This window comes from Perognathus longimembris, chromosome 21 (genome assembly GCF_023159225.1).
Source record: "Perognathus longimembris pacificus isolate PPM17 chromosome 21, ASM2315922v1, whole genome shotgun sequence".
Lineage (NCBI taxonomy): Eukaryota > Metazoa > Chordata > Mammalia > Rodentia > Heteromyidae > Perognathus > Perognathus longimembris.
This window is the reverse complement of record NC_063181.1, coordinates 4,888,693-4,906,961: the sequence shown is the minus strand read 5'-3', so window position 1 is coordinate 4,906,961 and position 18,269 is coordinate 4,888,693. Positions and strand designations below refer to the sequence as shown.

The 18,269-nt window shown below is 43.6% G+C and overlaps 1 protein-coding gene across 2 annotated transcripts in view; it reads right to left on the bottom strand.

Moving 5' to 3' along the window:
- Positions 1-18,269, bottom strand: part of Kif13b (kinesin family member 13B) — a 130,110-nt gene that overhangs the window by 35,173 nt on the left and 76,668 nt on the right. For both annotated transcript variants that reach the window (XM_048330316.1, XM_048330315.1), the window contains exons 17-29: positions 17,827-18,037; positions 17,016-17,178; positions 15,816-15,962; positions 13,735-13,884; positions 13,334-13,462; positions 9,447-9,617; positions 7,730-7,887; positions 6,575-6,707; positions 4,112-4,258; positions 3,463-3,492; positions 2,044-2,143; positions 1,451-1,577; positions 753-808 (exon numbers count right to left, since the gene is read on the bottom strand). In XM_048330316.1, the coding sequence (XP_048186273.1) occupies positions 753-808; positions 1,451-1,577; positions 2,044-2,143; positions 3,463-3,492; positions 4,112-4,258; positions 6,575-6,707; positions 7,730-7,887; positions 9,447-9,617; positions 13,334-13,462; positions 13,735-13,884; positions 15,816-15,962; positions 17,016-17,178; positions 17,827-18,037 (1,722 nt within the window). The remainder of the gene's footprint in view (positions 1-752; positions 809-1,450; positions 1,578-2,043; positions 2,144-3,462; positions 3,493-4,111; positions 4,259-6,574; positions 6,708-7,729; positions 7,888-9,446; positions 9,618-13,333; positions 13,463-13,734; positions 13,885-15,815; positions 15,963-17,015; positions 17,179-17,826; positions 18,038-18,269) is intronic.

Genomic DNA, 18,269 nt, shown 5'->3' with positions numbered 1-18,269 from the left:
GCCTCATAACTGACATTAAAAAAAAAGGGAGAGAGGGAGAGGGGGGTGGGTGCTAGGATTGTAGCTTAGTGGCAAGAGTGCTTGCCTAGCATGCACGAAGCCCTGGGTTTGATTCTCAGTACCACATAATCAGAAAAGGCCAGAAGTAGTGCTGTGGCTCAAGTGGTAGAGTGCTAGCCTTGAGTAAAATGAAGCTCAAAGAGAGTGCTCAGGCCCTGAGTTGAAGCCCCAGGACTGGCCAAAAAAGAAGAAGGAGAAGAAGGAGGAGAAGGAGGAGAAGGAGGAGAAGGAGGAGAAGGAGGAGAAGGAGGAGAAGGAGGAGAAGGAGGAGAAGGAGGAGAAGGAGAAGGAGAAGGAGAAGGAGAAGGAGAAGGAGAAGGAGAAGGAGAAGAAGAAGAAGAAGGAGAAGAAGAAGAAGAAGAAGAAGAAGAAGAAGAAGAAGAAGAAGAAGAAGAAGAAGAAGAAGAAGAAGAAGAAGAAGAAGAAGAAGAAGAAGAAGAATTAAGTGCAGAAAAACATTAGCACTGGCTTAAGTGGATGGCGACAGAAAGCATGCTCGGAGGACTGTGGCTGCAGCAATGAACCGCGAGAAGGTGTCACTGCCTGCTGCTCTTGTAGAAACAGGGCTTACCAAAAGTGAGGTGCTAACCTTAGGGTGACAGGTTGTCTCGAAACACCCTGGATTAGAGGCTCAATTTAATGACGTCCCTAGTCTGTCGGGGCAAGCCTTCAGAAAAATCCTTCTAACTCACCATTTAGGTCAAGGAATATAACAGGAATGTGGGTCTCCATCCCAGGCACCGGGGTCCTGAAACACGAAGGATGAAAGTCACCTCCAGCCCAGCCACCCCGAGCAGCACACGCTCTGGGACTCTCAGGGACACTACAGTCCAGGCACCAAGGCGCCAGGCCCTGGCTTCACTACCAGTTAATGTGAAAGACTTAACTGTAAGAACCGCTTCAGACGCTCCCACACTGAAACTCAGTTTCACATGCCCACTTACCTGCTCTCAGGAAAGCCCCATTTAAACTTTCTTATTAAATGACATACTTAGGGGCTCCGGGTGGCTTAGCTTACTATTTTTAATTTCTATCAAGTAGCAGAGAACACTTGCTGATGGCACCAATTCAGCTAGCCCCCAAACCAAAAACTGGTAGCGATTCAATTTTCTTGACTGAACATCTTTGAATGGAATGAATGATCCAAGAAATTAACATATTAACTATTTTTTAATGCTAAGTGCACTGGTACTAAATATTGATTTAAGTTCTCAGAAATCCTAATTACTTGGGCTAATAACATTATTAATAAAAGTTTTAGGCCATAGTTATTCAGCTCATGAAAATATTGTAACGGTTTCCTTCAAACAACTCTGCCCTCACAAACACCTATCTTCAACTGACTGAATCACACACAACCAGCCCCACAGGGCATGGTGAAGGGCCCTACCATTCTGCTGGTGCCCCTGGGATACCACTGCCAGCGGAGGGGACCATCACAGCGTTCCTCTCCTCGGTGAGAGTCAACCGCATCTCCAGGAGCTGCGCCTCTCGGTCGGCATCATCCTCCGTTTTATCTGGAACATCAGGAAGAAGGATCAGATCTAGACGTGGCACATGCTGTTCCCACATCCCTTCTGAACAAGCACTGGCTCTGCCTCCATTACAGTCACCCCACTGCCACTGGACACTAGGGGTGGTGAAGAACACAGTCTGAGCCATGGGCAGCTGAGCCATGCCACCAGCACTGGGGGCCTTTTCCTACGGCAGTGTGTGTGATGCACCAGAGCTCTGGACACTGCAGAGCAGACGTCAGCACCTCTTCTAATTACCTTTGAGGGGTGTTGTGTGCTTTGCACATCTTTCTTTGAGTGGGATGGGGGTGTACCAAGACATCGTTACAACTGTACATGTTTTCTGGAAGGATGTGACACAATAAGCCAAGAGAAACAAGCCTAAGCTCTTGCCATCCCACGGCTGACATCTCGACTCAGGGAGCTAGAAATGGGGTGGAGAGAGGGGAATACTGTTTGCTCTTCCTACCATGTTTACTGACAAGCTTTTGCAGTTGTTGGTCCAAATACTCCTGACGTTTTGTTAGTGCATTGAGCCATTTTCTACGCAGCCTCTCTAAATCCCGATCCTGAAAGGGAATATGGAAAAATCACTCAATATAATCTCCAGACAGTAATCAGTATCAGAGACTGATACTCTGTCTTACTTTACTTCAAAACAAGATTTGAAAATGAACGTATTATGCAGTAATTTATTTGTGCCACCAGACAACTCTACTAGCAATTCAAGCAGCATGCTCTGGTATACAGAACATGTTTTATTTTGAATAGCTCAAGGGGTAAAAATCCAAGGACTAGCAACAAAGATCTCCTACAAGGTCTCTTTGCTGGACAGAACAAACAAATTGTATTCAAAGAAAACCTTCAGATCTATGTATCTCGTAATCACCAGAAGAATCCTTCAGATTTTATAACCACAGCCTTCCCCAGGTCTCTCTAGGCTCCTGAAAGCAAAGATATGAAGACTTCTCTCCCTCATTTTTGTGTATTTTAGGGGTTGGGGATAAGGGAAGAGACGGCTGTTATTGAGAGACTAACACCACCACTAGTCAACACCTGCAAGCACTCCAATCTGACCTCATTTCCTTTGTGATGAGATTAGGAGACGGAGCAGGTCAGTGGAATGCTGCAGATGCCGTGTCTGGATTTCACCAGGGCACTTAACCAAATAGCCTGTGACATTCTTGTGGACAAGATGGAGCAACGTGCAATGCATCTACTTTGAGGGAAATCACAGAGGACTAAAATATCACATCCAAAGGGCAGCGATTAATGGAATAATGTCAGCTTAAAAGACGTCTCTATTGTTGTGCCATAGAACTCTACGTTTAACCCATCTGATACAAGGTTTTTATCAGTGACTTATAGGAAAGCAGACATTTCTATCAAATTAGAATGATGCAAAGCCAGGAGAGTGACTACACTGGATGACATAATCAGGCTCCAAAGAGCTTGGGCAGTCCTAAATGATGACTAACAAGATGAAACTTCACAGATATCAACAAACTCTGGCAAATTAGGAGAGGGAAAGAAAGGGGGAGGCACTACACGGCCCCTCTAAGACTCCAGGACGTAGCACTGAGGGAGACCTGGCTTCACCTATGTGAAACTCTTTGGCCTGACCTCACTCTGGGGAGACAGGGTGGCTGGCCCAGCTCAGGGAGACAGTGTTCAAGCAGACGTAGCTTTTTAAGGAGCCAACTCTTCCTAACAGGCTTTCTCCTAAGGTCTGTGACACAATACTCATTGTTCCCGAATCTATTTTAGTTTAGGAAAAAAAGCAGTATTTGAATCAAAATTAAGTATTAAGTAACAGTACAGTAAGAACGTGGATGTAATTAAGCATTTCAATCAAGCTGGTTTGATGAACTAACAGGTGTTCAATTACCTGATAACTGTCCATATCCTCTTCTTCTTCCTAAAAGAAAACACATGTAAGTAGAATCAAAGTAATCATTTGTCCAAGAATCAAGCTACGCTCCACTACTCAATCTGAATTTTCCCTCAGTTTGTGTCTTCTAATTCAATTACCACTATGTCCTGGCCCGTCCCACCCTCAGCCTCCTAGTTGTCAGGAAGTTGGTAAGACCTCCAGCTTCTGAGGGGAAGTGAAGAGCACTCCTCTGACCTTTTTGAGAACCAGTACAATGCTTTCCCTGCTGGGCTTTCAGTCCCACTCACCGGGGAAAATCAAACACCTGCTGGCAAAGAGTCTTCACAAGCCAGTGGGAGGTGTCTGGGAGGGGGGCAGTGAAGGGGAGGTTAATCACTATTAGACATGATAGAGTCTGAAAGACTGGGAGGTGTTAACTCTCCACGTACCAGGGCAAAGCCGGGGATCACAGTATGGTGCAGATCCCACAAAAACGCAATGCCCTGAAGAAGATGTTGGAAGAAAATAAAGAGGCTCTGTTGAACTGTAAAGTTCACTGAAAGTCATGTTCTGATCAGCTACAAAAGATTCAGTCTAGTTTTATTTTTCAATGCGCGTGCGCGCACACACACACACACACACACACACACACACACAAACTTACGTGGAAAGTCTCATGAATCCTAGGGGATCGGAGTGGTCTAACTTTCACACACCCAATCCCAACCGACAATATGCACTCTTCCATGAGCGGCAACGTCCCAGACTCCTGCACAGACTTCACTTCAACTTGAACTCGCCGGGACTGCCCCTAGGTTACAGATAATTTTGAGTCTCAAAATTGGTTTCTGGATTTCCAAAGTTCTGGTTTAGGGAGCCCTCTACAGGCTGATGTTGAGAAAGCATCTGACTTTGGAGACACTAATTCACCTCTTATAAATGTTAAATACAAAAATGAAAATTTGAAACAGGCCAGGAAAATTTCTCTTTTACACAAGTAAAAACAGACAGAATGAGGGCTGGGAATATGGCCTAGTGGTAAAGTGCTTGCCTCATATACATGAAGCCCTGGATTTGATTCCCCAGCACCACATATATAGAAAACAGCCAGAAGTGGCGCTGTGGCTCAAGTGGCAGAGTGCTAGCCTTGAGCAAAAAGAAGCCAGGGACAGTGCTCAGGCCCTGAGTCCAAGGCCCAGGACTGGCCAAAAAAAAAAAAAAACAACACACACACACACACACAAAACCAAACAGAATGAAATAAGGTTTATATATTTACTCTAAGAAACCTTAAATCATTCTAAGAGAGTTTAGTAGTTCAATAATCTAATAAATACAAATTAAACGTGATAAAATTTCATTTTCACTTGCTAAACTAGAAATTATATTTGGAAAGGGCAATTTCTGAAAAGGGGAACACAAATGTAAACTGGTATGTGCTTTCTCTGACTTAAAAATATGAGTTATCAGCCAGGCACTGGGAGCTCATGCCCTGTAATCATTGCTACTCAGGAGGCTGAGATCTGAGGATAAGAGTTTGAAGCCAGCCTGGGCAGAAAAGTCCATGAGACTCTTATCTCCAATAAACTTCTCAGAAAAGGCCAGAAGTGGTACTATGGCTCAAGCAGTAGAGTGATAGCCTTGAGCACAAAGAGGCTTCAGGGACAGCATCTAGGCCCTGAATTCAAACCCCACTACTAGCAAACAAACAAACAAATAAATGCATCCTTTGTTTCAGTAATTCTGCTTTCTAGGGATATTTTTTAATAATCATGCAAACCTATTTTTTAAATATGAAGAAAAGCAAAAAAATTAGATACAAAGTGAATGTATACTGTTGCTAACTTTAAACAAACTGAGACGTGCATATAGAATACTTACTTTATAGTCATTAAAGTATTGGTGCAGAAAAATACATGATAGGCTGGGAATGTGGCTTAGTGGTAGAGTGCTTGCCTAGCATGCATGAAGCCCTGGGTTCCATTCCTAAGTACCACATACACAGAAAAAGCCAGAAGTGGCACTGTGGCTCAAGTGGTAGAGTGCTAGCCTTGAGCAAAAGAAGCTCAGGGACAGTGCCCAGGTCCTGAGTTCAAGCCCATGACTGACAAAAAAGAAGAGAAATAAGGATCAATGGACTCATGGCCCTTATCTAAGAATATAAACAGTTTTAGAAATACCAAATAAATTGATCAGAAGAAACTGGTCCTGCTGAAGAATGTTTTCAGAATGAATCCTGTGTGCCTCTGTATATTTAGAAAGCAACATTGTGTGTGTGTGCGCGCGCGTACGTGCTCATGCACGCACATGTGTGCGCACAACCACTGATGGGGCTAGAACTCAGGGCCTAGACACTGTTCCTAAGCTTTTGTTCTCAAGGCTAATGTTCTACCACTTGAGCCACAGCTCCACTTCCAGCTTTTTTGGTAACTGGAGATAAGAGTCTCAGAGACTTTCCTGTCCAGATGGACACAGAAGCTGTTTTAAAATGATCATAAGTGACAAGAGTCATGACAATAAAAGAAAGTACAAAAATGAAGAAGACAATTTCATGTGAGAATAGGGACTTGACCAGGCTAGGTTCTATTATCAACATTTCTTTTTTTTTTGGGGGGGGGGGGCAGTTCTGAGGCTTGAACCAGGGCCTGAGCATTGTCCTTGGCTTCTTTTTGCTTAAGGCTAGCACTCTGCCACTTGAGCAACAGCGCCTCTTCTGGCTTTTTGTATATATGTGGGGCTGAGAAATAAAACCCAGGGCTTCGTGTACACGAGGCAAGTACTCTGCCACTAGGCCATATTCCCAGCCACATCAACAATTCTTTTAAGAAAAAGTTGATATTTAGCCAGGCACCAGTGATTCGTACCTAAAATCCTACCTGCTCAGGAGTCTGAAATCTGAGAATTGAAATTTAAAGCCAGCCCAGGAAGACAAAATTAACCAGAAGAAAGCCAGAAGTGAAGGTGTGGTTCAAGTAGTAGACCATCAGCCATGAATAAAAAAACAAACCAGAGCATAAGGCCCTGACTAAAACCAAGCCCCTGTACCAACATGAAAAAGAAAAAAAGAATCTAGTATTAAGCCTTCTGATGCCAATGAATGTTATACAAATATTTGCAATCTTGTTACCTGCCGGAGCTGAAAAATCCCTCCTGTTGGGACATCCTTTGCAGAAGTCACTTCTACAGGACAGTATTCACCATTCTCATTCTGCTCCAAGATCTGAACCCAGAATTCCAGCTTCCTGGTGACTTCACTCCACCTAGGAAATGGTTGCAGTTCTTAGGAGATCATACATTTCTGTTATTACAGGTAGCTTACGATCCTATGTGTGAGACTTAGCCAGTTTCACAACCTCTAAACAGAGTAAAGGAATGGAATGGTCAGTAGTCAATTAGAAACATGAAAGCACATACTCACAAATACAATGACAAACCAACTTTCTGTCTTTTTGTTATTATTTTTTGTGGGGAAAAACTGAGACCAGAACCTGCAGTCTCGCTCTACTCCTGAGCTACACCTCCAGTCCATCATGCCTCTATTCTCTTCAGAAAATATAATGACAAATCTATTTTAGCATGGTTGTTCGATAACAGGAACATTCTGATCAGATGTACAACAAAGCAAGTTCCAGGATTATCTTCTCATAGATAAAAACAGTGCCACATGCGTCAGTGATGTGATAAGTATCTTTTCTCAGGTCAGTAGGAATCAAGAAAAAAAAAGGCTTGCTTTCTAATTTAGGATTTGCTAAAACTTTTAGATGCAAAAAGAGAAAATCTGGCCTCATCTATAATTAGATGAAAGAAAAAACATCTTCTATTTCTGTCATTCCCTCTTAACTCTTCCAAGTCAACAAGTAAGCCCACCTGCTCCCATCAGTGATGCTTCTCCAAGGATGTGTGCTAGAGACACAAACACAAGTACTACCAGAGAGCCCCATCCAGTTCTATGGCCAGTTAGTTAGAAATAAGCCACTATTCTCAAAAGGTTCATTTCACTGTTTCTTTTTTCACAGTACTGGGGACTGAACACAGGCAGGGCCTTGTGCTTGCAAGTGCTTTAACATCCGAGTCACATACCAGTGTTGTATTGTTTCTTCTTAAATAGCTACACACTTTCTTCTAGCACTCGTCAAAGTTCATTTCCCTAGGGCAGTTCTGCTGTGGGGTACTGGAGCTTGACAGTGCTCCAGAAACGACATTTGCCTTTATAAATGGCAGTATTCATCTCTAGTAACTTTTAAAAATTGTAAATAGAACTTGATGGAAATCTAATGTTCACCTGTCCCGGAGACTCCGTGTTTTTGCTTGAATGATTCCCAAATCCCACAGAGCTGGGTTTTTCCGGGGATCAGTCATTTTATGACCATAGACTTCAATCGCCAATGCTCCTTCAGAAAGATGCTCAAGGAAGTCTTCAGTGATGTTCACAGAAAACTCCTGAAATACAACAGCAAAGACTTGCTGGTAATCTTACACTCACTTAAGCCTATTTTAGTCAGTCCTCTAACTCTAAATTATGGGTTTAATCATATGGGAGCGGAAAGAAACAGAAAACAAAATGCCTTCATTACAGAACAGAATTGTCATCTAACACTGATAATGGGTACTCAGACAGACTAAGGTTCTCGCCTTTAAAAACAACTGTAACCCTAAATTTTTAAAACTTCACTTCTGAAGTCTGGTATGTATGGCCAGCACTGTATTCTATTTTCATAGCAATGTTCTAGAGCTACTTTTTAAAGTAACAGTACTAATAAGCATTGCAACAATTGTCTATCTTGTCTTGATATGTAATAAGGTAGTAGTATACTGCAAAAAAATGTTTTTTTTCTCTAGTTGTTTTTTTGTTGTTGTTAAGTTTTTATTGTCAAACTGAGGTACAGAGAGGTTACACTTTCATACGTTAGGCATTGGATACATTTCTTATACTGTTTGTTACCTCCTCCCTCATTCTCCTCATTCCCCCCTCCCCACTTTCTCTAGTTTTTATTAAGTTAACAATCTCTACTAATGAGACTGGAAATGATGAGCATTAGTGACCAAAAAAAATCACTAAATTTAAGAACTACTCCCAACCAGTCCATCCTCATAAGAGAGTATTTTGCAATTAAGATTTCACCCTAAAACAGCTTATAAAATAAAGTCACAGAGGGGCTGGGAATATGACCTAGTGGTAAGAGTGCTTGCCTCGTATACATGAAGCCCTGGGTTCAGTTCCCCAGCACCACATATATAGAAAATGGCCAGAAGTGGCACTATGGCTCAAGTGGCAGAGTCCTAGCCTTGAGCAAAAAGAAGCCAGAGACAGTGCTCGGACCCTGAGTCCAAGCTCCAGGACTGGCCAAAAAATTTTTTAAAAAATTAAGTCACAGAATTTCCCATCTTGAATAGCACCTCTTCTACCTTCTCTATCTTTGATGCACTTAAGATACATGTATGTTTTACACAGGTTAGGAAACAACCTTACTCTTGAAAAAGAAGAGATAGATCAAGTATATCATGGTAGCACAAAAGATTCTGGAACCTGCTAGGGTCAGGCTCTGCTGGTAACTAACCTAAGTGCAAAGTGACTAATTTGGGCAAAAAGACCTGTGTGAATGGTTTCTTTAGTTGGAAAACGTCCTACAATCCAGTATCCCAAGTAAGGACTTAAAGGAAGAATAAAATGGCGGGTAAAACATCCTCAATCAATAAGGTGCTCTCTTGTCTGTTAGCTTCATTTTCACTATGACACTGCTTTCTTAACCTTTTCTTACAACAGTTTCTCCAGCAACCTCATACCAAACATGGATGCCACGTGGAGAAGAGCACACACAGATGTTCATACATACTTTTCTTTTTTTAAGCCAGCTTTGAACTTTTGGTCTTGGATACATTAAATGCATTGATACTCTCACCCTTCTACTCCATCTGAGAAATAAATAAAATTATCCAGAAAAATAAGGTCCCCTTTTAGTTTTGTTTACACATGAGTCAGAGTTAGTAAGCAAACTCACGCTGCAATGGTCAAAAACAACCATGCACTGAGGCTCCTTGCTGATGGGAGAAGAGGAGGTATCCACTTCGGGGGCAACCATCACTGGCTCCTGCTGATCCCAGAAGTCGTATTTGCAAAACACAAAGTGGGACAGGTGCTGCGGCAACCCTGTGGCTTGCAGGATTTTCACCTGAAAAGAAAAGAAGGCTCCATTTGTGTTTAACTGCAGAGTCCAAGGAGTACTGGGAGTCCAAGGTGTGGCTTCCTGCTCTGATTGTGTCTCTTGGTAGATGAATGTAACATGTAACTGCTGGCCTACTCTGGTCCCATCCCATCCTCTCCAGGACTGTGTCGCCATGTAAGAAATGATAACCGTGACTGCCGTACCTAGTGAGAGGCTCGACGGGGCAACCAGAGCTGATGAACATCTAAATTCTAGTTTCTTAGAACACAGTAATGGATTCAAAAGGAAAAAGTTCTCCTATAGCAACACCATTTGGTAGCAGGCATCTGGCAGACTATGGATATGTGATATGGCAAGAACAAACCTATTAACTATAACAAATGAACAAAATCAAAGTATGTGCCAATAAAACAACTAACAGTGAAGAACGAGATATTTATTTGATATTAAAATAAAAAGAACAAGTTTCTCAATTAGACATGTTATTAAGGATGATGATATGCTTTTTTCTTGAGAACTTTCAGAATGTGTTATCTGAAGATGTAGGGCAAAGAACAGGGAAGTGAAGATGGTGAAGTTTAGCACCCAGTGCCTCCCAGGCAGGTGTAGGGGAGGCAGGCACTCGAAGGAAGCCTGTTCTAGAGAACAGGACTGCTGCGTGTGTCTGTGAAGGTGGCTCGACACCTGCCTAGCCACAGCCAGGGCCCCAGGACAAATGTGACTGCCTGCACAGATCTGACAGCAGACAAACACTCCCCACGCTCCTTCCGGCAGCGACATGCAGCTGAGCTCCTATGGGAAGCGGCGATAGTCTACAACCCCCCCACCTACGCAGAAAGGCCCGAAATCCTAAAGCTAATTAACTTAAATTATGAAGTTGTGACTGATTTCGTCAATTTTCATAGACCCGAGTAATAATCATAAATTCTTTGCTGAACCACGATGCACGATTCACTCCACAGCTAATAAATAAATGTAATGGAAAATAAAGTTGAATACGTGGCCCGAGTTCACATACTTCGGCAACTACAAAAGAACCCTTACACTTCTATTGCTAAGGACACAGAAAATTACGCCAAGCAGTTTCTCTACACCAGGCACCCAGTGAACTGGCAACAAATAGGAACTACATTCTAAATCACTTTCCCTTGTGATGTCAAAGAAGCTGTAACACCAACACAAAAATCCACGAGCAAGCTCTTAAAGACAAATTAGACATCAAACTGAGTACTAAATATTCTGCAACTGATTTCTCATGGAACACTTTAGATCATTTTTGCATTAAGTGTTTTAATGCTTATTATAACTCTCTAAGATGGAGTGGGAAGATTGTGGAGTTAGAGCTAACCAGAAGCTCTGTCATCACTTAAATTTGTCATTTATCTCAGGCTTAGCTTTTTCCTAGGAGGAGAGGAACATTACCATACTCGGTGAGACCAACCTCACCCTGAAGGGATGAGAGCAGGTCCAGGCACTGAGTACATGTGGTCCATGCTCACTTCTTTGCCACTGAATTCCATCTGGGGATGATTTTTTTCCTATAAGAATTAATCTGGGCTGGGTGCCAATGGCTCAGACCTATAATCCTAGCTACATAGGAGGCTGAGATCTGAGGATCACACAGTTCAAAGCCAACCTGGGCAGGAAAGTCTGTGAGAGTCTTATCTCCAATTAGCCACCAAAAAAAAAAAAAAACCCAGAAGTGGCACTGTGACTCAAGTGGTAGAGCACCAGCCTTGAGCTGAAGAGTTCAGGGACAGCGCCCAGGCCCAGAGTTCAAGCCCCACAACCGACAAAAAAAGAATCTGAGTTTTAAAGTTGAAATTAATAAAGTTAAATATGTTGACCTTCCTCTACAAGCAACTTCTGAGGAATTATATTGCTAGGAATGAAGAGTATTAGGAATGAGGAATATGTAGATACCTACACTCTACACCAGTTTGGAGATCCCTGCATGTGCTCGTGTGTATGCAAGTATTAAAATGACCACAAGGTGTCAGTAGCACAGACTACAATCTGCAATTGCTCCCCACAGAAGAGTAAAAGGATGACAGCAAACGCGTTTGTTGTCTGGGGCTTTGAAACATGCCAATTTTACTTAATGTCATTTTAAATATCAATGTGTGTACTCGCTATAATTATGGAAACATCCATCCTAGTGATTCTCACGGACAATGATGGCATGATTCTTTCCAGGCTGTGAGGTCTTCCTATCAGTACTTTATTGTCAGGAAGTGTGCTTGTCCTTGTCCTTCTTACATAACAGTCTATTACACAATAGAACACAGTCTCTTTAAAGCACTTTCCACTAAAAGGATGGGAGGTTCCTTGGAGAATGGCTGAATCTGGGTATGGAACAGGAAATGTATAAACTGAAACCAGAAGATCAAGCGGTAGAGTAACAGCTGGAGCAGAAAAAGCCACGTGTGAAAGAGAGGCCCTGAGTTCAGGCCCCAGCACAAAAATGAAAAAGACTTGAATCTAGACTTCCTTCACTACCCTTTACTGAGGGAAAGAAGGCATTACCAGGGCTTGAACTCAGAACCTTGTGATCACAAGGCAGGGTCTCTATTGCTGAGCCATACCCGTTGCCCTTTTTGCTTTACTTACTTTTCATATGTGGTCTTGAATTTATAACCAGACCATTCTAGACCACAGTCCTCCTATTTATACTTCCTACAAGCTGAAATGACAGAGGTACACCCCTATGTCCAACTTATTGAGATGGGTCTAATGAATGCTTTTTGCCCCAACTGAGCTCTAACTAAAGGCCTTCTAAGTAGCTAGAATTCAAGACATGCACCAGTGCCCTGCCTTCGCTTACTACCTAATGGTTTCCCTTTAACAGGGATCTCCCCTTGCAGATTTCTTGTCATCAAAAACCTCTCCTTAACAAATTCCTGCAAGGGTTCTAACGGCAGTGCTGGCCCAGCCCATAAGGAGTGTCTGGGACAGAGCAGACAGAGCACTTCTTCTCAGCTGATGAGGAGGGAAGGAGCTCTACCCATGCTGACTGTGACGGGAGTCCCGGAATCTAACAGCGCACCACCTATCCAGCAGGAAGGGCACCTGCAGGCTCAGGCCGAGTCTCATCTTCCCAGAATCTCTCCCATCTCTCCTCTGTGTGCCAGGACAGGGCTCCTGCTCTGTCAGACTGCTTGGCTCGCCCCACTCTGTTCACAGGTGTGTGCCCCTTAGCCCTCCACCAGGTGCATGGGGCCCTAGCCCCTGGAAAGCAAGAACCTAGCTCTACTCACCTTGGCATGCTCGTATCTGATACAGGTTGGATCAGGAGCACTCAATATGTGTCTTAAACAGCCCACATGAAAGATGAGACAGAACAGGACCGCAGAAGGGGGTGAGCTGGGTGCAGAAAGGAGAGAAGCTACAGAGTAACCACATTAGTGGCTGGCAGGCCCAGGAGGGGGTAGACCCCCCATCTTTAACTAGACTCAGAAGTCCTGTGAGAGGAGGAATTGGTGGGAAACCTGGGATTCTCCACACAACAGTGCAGACAAACTCAGGCTAGATGCCAGAACCGAAAGGCCCAGGAAAAAAAGAGGAAACCTGTCCCAAGTCTCACTGAGAAAGTAGGGAAATGCAGAACCTTGAAACACTAAGTGCCAAAAGATGTATTTGGAGACTGGTCCCTTCAACTTTTTTACAGAAGATCCATTACCTGAATACCCACAGTCCTCAGGAACAGCCCCACGGGAACTTACCATGCAAACCAGCCTGTTCTCCTGGGCCTCCTTCTCCAAGCCCACCTCTGAGGCGTCGTCCCCTCCTGCAATCCTCTCAGCAATGGCACCACTGAGCCGCATCACCTCCACATGCAGCCGGCCAGCCACCTGCAACGATAAGCAAAGCACATGCTGGCTTCAGGACCTGGGCCCTTCCCCTGTGAGGACCTCTCCACCAAGTCAGAAACAAGCTCTCCTATTATCAGTATGTGAGGATTCCGAAGGCTAGTTTCCAATAGTTGTTCTGTCCTCAAAGTACTGAGCCCCGTGGAAACAAGGCACTCCTACACGCATGTACTGTTGGTGTGATTAAAGAGCCGCACCAGAGCCCATCACCCACTCCTTCTCCCTGCAGGAAGTGAGGCACAGAGGAAGCCAACCTCTCCCTTCTGGTTGACGATCGGAACAGCATACTGTAGCTTCACATCGTAGAAAAGGGATTCTAGGAAGACGTTGGCCACCCCGATGAGACTGTGGTTCTCCTGCTCATCATAGAACGGGTCAGCACGCTTCAAGTAGGACCGGATTACCTAAAAGATATTTGGAACATAAAAAAATTTTAATCACACAAAATGAGTGCATCCAACCTACTTTTGTTTTGTTTTGTTTTGTTTTGTTTTTTGGCCAGTCCTGGGCCTTGGACTCGGGGCCTAAGCACTGTCCCTGGCTTCTTTTTGCTCAAGGCTAGCACTTGGCCACTTGAGCCACAGCGCCACTTCTGGCCGTTTTCTGTATATGTGGTGCTGGGGAATCGAACCGAGAGCTTCATGTATACAAGGCAAGCACTCTTGCCACTAGGCCATATCCCCAGCTCCCAACCTACTTTTTTGAAGCATTCTAATTTGTAAGTGATTATAAACATTCACCACTCTATCTTAACTCTTTTTTTTTCAGTGAAATAAGTTCTTGTTCAAGTACAGCACTGTATTTGCACACACACACAATGGTGGTTAATGTCCTTCACCCAAGACAGGGAAACCCCAATAAACAGGTCATTAGTTTCTTCATTTCTTCTCTTTTGTATAAAAACCTTGCCACAAAAATAGGAAAACAGCTGGGTACCTGTGGCTCACGCCTATATTCCTATCTACTCAGAAGGCTATCAGAGATTGCTTGAAGCCAGCCCAGGCAGAAAAGTCCATGAGACACTTATCTCCAGTAAACCACTCAAAATCTGGAAGTAGTGCTATGGCTCAAAGTGGTAGAGTACTAGCCTTCAGCAAAAGAGCTTGGGAACAGCACCCAGGCCCTGAGTTCAAGCCCCATAAAAGATGGGAGAGAGAGAGAGAGAGAGAGAGAGAGAGAGAGAGAGAGAGAGAGAGAGAGAGAGAGAGAGAGAGAGAGAGAGAGAGAGAAATAACATACATTGATCGACTAGAAAAAGAAACTGAGTGTACTAAACCTCTTTTACTGTTTTCAGGGAAGAAGCCCAATCACTGAACATACTTGTTCAAATCACAAGTGACCCCTGAGGGGAAAGCAGTTGGCTTCTTTGTATTTATTTTTGCTGCTGTTTTATTTCTAGAATGAAATAGAAGACAGAAGAAAATTTCAAGAACTTCAGCAAAAATGCAGTCTAACAATAAAGGCCATTCTTACAAAACAAAAAGTTAAGGAAGTAAAGAGTTCACATGAAGAGATGGTCAGCAGTATTAAAAATACGTGAATATATTGTTAATTTACACATGTACAAGTATATGTCTGACCTGGTGGAAAACCTACCCAACCGAGAAGCCAAGTACCAAACACAGCCAGGTGATGACACCTGCTTTAGGACCAACACGTCCACAAAGATGGAAATATCAAATTAGAAAACATGAAGGGATGACATTGTCCAAAAATAAATGTGCACAAAAATAAGTTTTCAAAAAGCATGAATATGTGTTGTAGGTTTATTCTTTGCAAGGTTCCGTCTACAGAGAAATGAAAAGGGAGATGACAGAGCTTGGTTCGGGGCTAAAGAGAGTTCCGGAGCAGCAGCAGAAAATGAATACTCATCAACAGGCAGCAGAAAGGGATTTGTGCTATAGATCCAGGGAAGAGAGGTGAAGAGAGGAAAAAAGAAGATATCAAGCAAGGCACCAATGGCTCATGCCTGTAATTCTATCTGTTCAGGAGGCTGAGAATCAAGGATCACAGTTCAAAGCCAGCCAGGGCAAGAAAGTTGGTGAGACTCATCTCCAGTTAACCACCAGAAAACTGGAAGTGTAGCTATGGCTCACTGTGATAAAGTGCTAGCCTTGAGCACAAAGAGGCTGGGGGACAGTCCTCAGGCCCTTAAGTTCAAGCCCTATGACCAACCACTGACCAAAAAATACACAAGAAAAGATTATTAAACTAAACTATTAAGCAATTTAGACTACAGTAGAAATAGGAAAACTGTGGGAAAATGAATAAACAAGCAGGTTCACTCAGCAAAGTCTATGACTACCAGCTAAGCCACTTGTCTTCAGGAACTTACAGGGGAGTCCTCTTCGCATTCCTTCCAGTCCTGATAAAGGTCTCTCATGTCCAAGAGCCGGTTTTCCAGTTTTTCCAAAGACCAGATTTGTTTTCCTTTTCCTTTTCTTCTCACCTGGATTGCAGGTTCACTGAGAAGAGAGCCTCGCTGCAAAGACAGCAGACAAGTGCAATGAAATCCCTGCCGCCCATCCGAGGTGCCAGGAGCAGCAGCAGCCTGTCAGGGCTCATTTTAGAGATGGGATGGCCACAACACAGCCCACAGCTCTGAAAGCCTTTACCATGTCTTCTACACAACTGTAATCAAAACTTCAGATTTCAAGAAAACTTAGCTTTCCATCTAAATTTATACTTGGATTGTACTTGAATATAACTTAAATTTAAAACGCATGAGACTAATGAGAAATAAAAATGCTTTATTCACATCATCATACGGCCACAGAATGTCAGTGGGTTGAAAGAGTCATGCATTAGGAAAGGCAAGGGATATCTGTTGAAATGACTATCTCTACTTTCAAAAGTGAATCTTCAATTTTTTTTTTTTTTTTTACCAGTCCTGAGGCTTGAACTCAGGGCCTGGGCACTGTCCTTGAGCCTTTCTGTGCTCAAGGCTAGCACTCTACCACTTGAGCCACCAGCACCACTTCTGGCTTTTTCTGTGTATGTGGTCCTGAAGAATGGAACCCAGGGCTTCATGCATGCTCGGCAAGCTCTCTACCACTAAGCCAAATTCACAGGCCTAGTCTTCAATTTTTTGAATGGATAATATGTCAGTGCTTAAAGGAATAAATTTTTAAGATAGGCACTATAAAATTCCCAAAACAACAAACTATGAGAAGTGTACAATTTACCCACTGGGAATAATGTATGAGATCAGCTTCCAAATATAAGTTAGAATTTATTATAATGGCAGATTACTAGATAGAGCTAGTGGTTGCCTTTAGAATAGTAATTGCATGTGAATTTCTTACCAAGGTCTATGGATTGAAACTTCTGACACTGTGACCTGACAGAACTCTTCCTGCTTAAGCTCTCTGTAAACAATTATTTTGTCATAGTCATAGCCAGCCAAATCTAACTAACACTCAAGGGAAAGGAGCTAGAGAGGAGCCACTGGGGAGGGCTCCAATCAGACAGGCGAAGCCTGACACTGCCCCATCAAGGATGTCCCTGTCCTGTGGGAGGGCAGGGGGCACCTCACCTTCCTGTTGGCGTCCAGGCTGGAGGCTGGGATCTGGAGGGTGACTTTATATTCCGTTCTTTTATCCAGCTCCTCAGCAATGTAACTAGCTTCCCTCACCAACAGATTGGCCTTCACAATTTGTTCCCTCAGCCTCATCAGGCTGTTACTCAGTGTTGCTTCTCTGTAAATAAATAGTGATAATAACGATAACAATAATAAAAAGAAGGGTGGAGATGGGGAGATAACATGAAAAGCACAGTGTCAAGAGTAATTTGACGTGCTAATGCCAAAGTGTGGGCCAAGCTTAGGATGGTCTTCTGCACACAGAGAGGCTGTGACCGACACTGGCCAATGCACACACCTGTTTCTGGGTAACATGACAAGTACCAGAGCACCTTGTGTAACAAGCTTGCCACAGGCAGAGGAAATACTTCCAAAGCCTGGCTGTATATGCATCATAGGGATCTTCATAAACTCAAGACTTTGACTCAGCAAGCCTGGAGTGGAGACTCAGAAAGTCTAGGTCTCTATCAGTCTCCAGTCGATAAGGAAAATGCCTGACTGCAGTGGCAGATGATAGTGACCTACAGCCTGTAATCAAGGAACACAGTAAGTACTTCAGGGTGCTGCTAATTAGTCCATATGGACAGTCTACAGAAAGCCAGATGTACTGGTGACTCCCAGATCAAAACCACAACAGCAGTTCTTGGCTGTACCACTCTTGAAATGTAATGGTTTCACAGGTAACATCTAAGTGTTGCATTGCATTGGGAACCTTGCCCTAGGGGTTGCAGGTGGGAGCATGACCCCCACTGCCCGTGCCACCTACCTCTCCTCGGCCCACTGCCTCAAGCGCTGCTGGGCACTGGGCGAGTGGAATGAGAGCCTGTCCATGCTGCGGCAGTTCTGCTTCTCAGGGGACAGCCTTCTCCGGAGCTGCTCCAGCTCATGCTCGTACATAAGCCTCTGGCGCTCCAGCGCAGACCGCTTCTCTTCTTCATGCTGCTGTTCAAGGCTGTTCAATACTGACTGCATTGGATCTACACACGTGTATACAAAGAAAGTTCAGTATACGTCAATTGTTCTGTACCACAGTATTGTTGTCTAATTACCACTACCACAAGCCACTTGAGACAACGTGTAGCTGTGGTTAATGTAGTGTACTACATTAATCTATACTACAGTAATCTATTCTCAATTAGATATTCGATATCAATCACCCACATAGAAAAGGTAAGTCTATCCTAAGTTCTATGTATCACCTAAGACATG